We start from the raw sequence: 4,894 nt of genomic DNA on the forward strand, positions 1-4,894 counted from the left end.
TCATTCCTTTCCCGAATCGACATGCGCCACCGTTTTACCATCAAACATTCCTAACCCGCAAATCCTGACAATTACTTGGCGTGCGGCGTCGCAGGGCTGTTTATGACTTATGCTGGTTGTTTGCTACTCGGTTGGGCCTTTTGGACAAAGTGCGACTGATAACAGACCTTGTATCTTGAGAATAGATGCTGTTGGTAGCCCTCGAGGCCTCGACAATAGAATTTGTCACTTTTGTACAACGCACCAGCTAGCAATCTATTCATTGTCAGTCATCAGTAACATTATGCGTATAAATTTGGTGTTAGCACTGAGCTTCTCGAATGGCCGTAGATTAGATAAGCCAGAAACAGTATCTCAAGTCTGGATGGAATCAGGCGAAAGATAAATCGCTCAATCCCTATTAAAAGATGTGGTTTTGTTGTATAGACCAACGAAAGTTCCCGAGAGTCAACGGTGAACAAAATTAATATGTTCCAAGTGTTAACATTCGCACCTGAGAGCCACACACCAAATGCATTAGTGCGAATAACACTTCGAGGCACAAAGGTGGCGGCCAAGGTCAAGGTCAAGGGAATATTAGCGGAAGACATGCTGCTACCAGGGCTCATAACCCGTGGTAAATCGGCGGAAGAAAAATCAAAGTATCAGCGTCTCACGCCTCCCTTCCATATTTCACTTCATATTCAACGTCTATATCTATATATACTCACGTCTATTTACCACACTACCTGACTACCTCTGGCGTCACAGATTTCCAACAAAGCCTAGCAATACTGGCAAGGGGACAAATTCAGATCGGAACCGGTGATACTTACCCGACACTTCAGTAATGCAACTCTGTGGATCAGGTCCTGTCTCACGGTCAGCAATGCAAGAAGACCCCACTTGGTGCCGTGCTATGAGAACATGAGTGCGGTGCATGGCACCGCGCACACAATGCACGTGGCATAAGAAATACATTTGTTTGTGCCTTGTACGCTTGTTTTGTCCTTGTCGTGCCTTAGCACGTATTGTACTTATAGTACCGTTAGTACGATCAGGTAGTTATAATTTTTTCCTCCCTACCAGACCAGTCCCGTAACACGAGATTTACCAGATTCACATAACGAGACTCAAAAATTGACAGACACGCAGAAGTGCGCATCCCGTAGCAACTTGTGGCAGAGAACCGATTTAATAAAAACACAGACACACTTGACTAATAATTGTGCAATATCCATCAATTTCTCTCATACTCATATTACCACCAATAAATACTACCATACGCGCATCCACTTTCATTCAGACTAATACAACGCCTGGAAGTGCAAGGCGCGCCAGGCGTGATAGCTCCCAAAACTTCTCAGATGCAAGACAGATGGCGCTGCTTTACCCGGTCGACAAGTTCAAGCCCATCGTAAGGGCATATTATCTACAAAGAACTACTTATAAAAAGTAGTGGTTATCGAACTACCAATGCCAAGTCATATCCCTAAACCCCTCCTAATTTATTTGCTGTTGTACTGCTATCTGTCTTCGCTTCGTTGTTTTTGCATTGTACAAGCGTAAGTTCGAAGGCAATAACGTGCCCCACCACACTAGTAAGCCACACCACCGAATGAACCACTTTCCACGCCGTAGCAATATCTAGTTTTAACCATATTTTTCTTCACAACCACACATGGGAAATAACAGCGACGAGGATTATCATACAATGTGGAGACAAAGTTAACTCCAAAGGGTTTCAGGGTTTCCATTGGTAGCCTACTTTGAGCAACGCTTTTAATGTGTATCGTACATTACTTTGTTCGTGATAGGCGGCGGACTTCAATAATGTCAATGACTAGTGAGAGTAACGTCTCTGGAGTGGACTCCTCCTGGTTAGCCCCTGTACCACGCAGTGGAAGGTTGACATGATCCAAGGCAAGTTGATGGACTTTGGCCATGTCGACTTCGCTTTTTCTTTTCTCTTTCGCCATGAGTTGGCTTGATATTCCATGCCCTTTGCACAACTTTCGATTTCTTTTCTGCTGGCTCTTCGACGTATTTGTCGCCTTTACCGTTTCCGTCGTCGGTTTGCTAGATGATGCACAGGCTTCTCTCTATTTCCGGCACCAATTTAAAATTTTCATTTTTCAACGAGCTTTCTATCGCATGGTGCGTTACGTTTTTTGGCTCAAACTCTTTGAACCTTCTGGCGGTTGGCGAGAGTCATCTCGGAACCCGCACGTTTACGGCTCCTCGCCACAACCATGTTTAAGAGGAAGCGCCAATTAGTCCTTTGGAATCAGTCCGAATCGCGTAGTTAAGTGTGTCAGACGAAATCTCCTAGAGTAGAAAACCCCTCTGCTTTTCATTTTTGCAATGTTCCTCGGTGACATCAACCCCGGCATTCTACACTTCACATTCGTCACACGTGACGATGACGTCGATCCATCCGTCCGTCATCGGTCGATCAGCACGCCGTCGCACAAAATGCTGCTAAAGCGCGTTATCACAGTTTGAGCTTCATCATGACGTAAAGCTGAGACGCTGTCGCCCGCCCGGCAGCGGAGATGTTGCGTTCTCATGGCCATATTCAAGGGCTTGTAAACGCACTGCACCAGCCGCCATCAATCATCAGAATAAATTCGATCGGCTGCGACCCTAGGTTCGTCGCCCTTAATCTTCTATATATCAATCCGCGACTCATTCCCTGGCGGATCTCGAACCGTTCCTTCTTTTCTACGTCCACGTCCGCACTGTCAACAACATTCCCTGTCAAGATGGCACCCGAGTTCAGGCTCAAGGACATCTCGTCGCTGGCCGATGTCCCGAACTTTGACAAGGTCGAGTCCGAGGTCGTGGGTATAGAGGGCGGCAAGGTGCTGGTCGTTAGAGTGAACGAAGATGTGCATGCCCTCAATCCTAGGTGTACGCATTATGGTGCCCCACTGAAGTTAGGAGTCGTCTCGCCCGATGGGCGGATAACGTGCGCCTGGCATGGAGGTAGTTTACTTCGCAGTTTGATCTGCATTGGCGACCGGAGAGCGGAATACTGACTTTGCGTTAGCGTGTTTTAATATCAGTACGGGAGATGTAGAAGACGCCCCTGCGCCGAGCGCGCTGAACAAGTTCGAAGTCTACGAGAAAGATGGGGCCGTATACATCAAGGCCGAGCCGGCAGCTATCAAAGGCGGACAGAGAGATCCATATGTCAAGTGCGCTGTCGCGGGACCGGAAAAGGTGGTCGTCATCGGAGGGTAAGTCACTCACCTTTTGAGACCAGCGTTGATCGGTTACTGACATATTTTTCTGCTACCAGCGGAAGCGGTACGTTTGGTGTTGTGCAGACCTTGCGTGAACTGAACTTCAATGGTTCCATCACTGTCATTTCCGTTGAACCAAATCTGCCGCTCGATCGGACCAAGCTATCTAAAGCGCTGATCCAAGATCCGAAGAAGATCGAGTTGAGGCCGAAAGAATGGTACGACGAGGCCTCCATCAATATGGTCTCGGACGAAGTGACGTCCGTCGATTTCGTCACAAAGACCGTCTCCACCAAGTCCGAAAAGTCTTTTCCCTACACGAAGCTCGTCCTAGCGACGGGCGGTATTCCACGTCAGATTCCGCTGCCCGGGTTTCAAGAACTAGGCAACATCTTCCTCCTTCGCTTCGTCACGCACTCTCAAGCCATTATGGCAGCAGTGGGAGGGAAGAAAAAGAAAATCGTCATCGTCGGAAGCTCCTTCATCGGTATGGAAGTCGGTAATGCCTTGTCCAAGGGTAATGATGTGACCATCATCGACATTTCGAAGACGCCATTGGAACGTGTCATGGGCGAGGAAGTCGGTAAAATTTTCCAGAAGAATTTTGAAAAATCGGGGGTCAAGTTCAAGATGTCGGCAAGCGTGGACAAAGCGACCCCGTCCACGTCAGACCCACGCAGGGTTGGCGCCGTCCATCTCAAAGATGGCACTGTTTTGCCTGCCGATCTTGTCATTCTCGGCGTGGGTGTGAGACCGGCGACCGACTTCTTGAAGGATAATCCGGCTATCAGTCTGGAAAAGGATGGCTCTCTCAAGACGGACGAGTCCTTCGTCGTGTCCGGGCTGGGTGGCGACGTCTTTGCGATCGGCGACATCGCCACGTACCCGTACCACGGCCCGGGCTCAGACCCAGAGAAGGGCACGTACACGCGCATCGAGCACTGGAACGTGGCGCAGAATGCTGGCCGCAGCGTCGCGCGCACGATCGTGCACTCTCTCGTGTCATCACAGCCACTGAAGCCGAAGTCGTTCATCCCGATCTTCTGGTCCGCTGTAGGCGTGCAGTTACGCTATTGCGGCAGCACTGGCGGTGGCTGGGACTCACTCGTACTTAAGGGCGAACCCGAGAATTCCAAGTTCGCGGCGTACTATTGCAAGGGACAGACGGTCGTGGCGGTAGCGACCGTTGCCATGGACCCCATCATGACGAAGAGCGCGGTTCTCATGCGGAGGGGGATCATGCCCAGTAAGAAGGAAATCGAGGACGGCGTGGACGTGCTGGCCGTGGGAATATAAGCATGTGAGTGATCTCAGGATGAAAGGCTTGAATCCGCCTTTTATGACAAAATATATACGCAATGAATTGATATCCAACGGTGTCTCTACGTTTCTACGATGACGAGCTTTTCTTCTTGATGGGCAGGATTAAATCCAGTCGGTAGAAGTAAGAATTATGGAAATTATTTGTTTAATGTCTATAGAGCCTCTCACTTGTAGTTTGGTGAGCGACGGGGAAACTAGCAAAATAGCGGTACTGCTGGAATCAAGAGCGCATACATCTAAGTCAGGTGCCCTCAGCACCTTCCTCTTTTACGTCGCACTATGTGTCAGAACATCGATTGAGTGATTGTAACTAACCCTCCAGTCACGTAGTCACTAAAAGTATC

The 4,894-nt window shown here is 48.9% G+C and overlaps 1 protein-coding gene across 1 annotated transcript; it reads left to right on the forward strand.

Moving 5' to 3' along the window:
* The first annotated feature begins 2,421 nt into the window (after window positions 1-2,421).
* V1513DRAFT_453966 (uncharacterized protein) lies at window positions 2,422-4,894 on the forward strand. The gene is made up of 3 exons (XM_066899317.1): window positions 2,422-2,967; window positions 3,032-3,221; window positions 3,284-4,894. The coding sequence occupies exons 1-3, from the start codon at window positions 2,535-2,537 to the stop codon at window positions 4,521-4,523; spliced, it is 1,863 nt and encodes a 620-aa protein (XP_066750694.1). The 5' UTR covers window positions 2,422-2,534; the 3' UTR covers window positions 4,524-4,894.

Source organism: Lipomyces chichibuensis (genome assembly GCF_038497645.1).
Source record: "Lipomyces chichibuensis strain CBS 12929 unplaced genomic scaffold V1513scaffold_66, whole genome shotgun sequence".
Classification (NCBI taxonomy): Eukaryota; Fungi; Ascomycota; class Lipomycetes; order Lipomycetales; family Lipomycetaceae; genus Lipomyces; species Lipomyces chichibuensis.

Bases quoted from the DNA above. Each gene is read 5' to 3' on its own strand.
- V1513DRAFT_453966 (XM_066899317.1), top strand. From the start codon at position 2,535: ATGTTGCGTTCTCATGGCCATATTCAAGGGCTTGTAAACGCACTGCAC. The intron at 2,968-3,031 runs GTAGTTTACTTC...ACTTTGCGTTAG, and splicing joins AACGTGCGCCTGGCATGGAG to CGTGTTTTAATATCAGTACG. The intron at 3,222-3,283 runs GTAAGTCACTCA...TTCTGCTACCAG, and splicing joins AAGGTGGTCGTCATCGGAGG to CGGAAGCGGTACGTTTGGTG.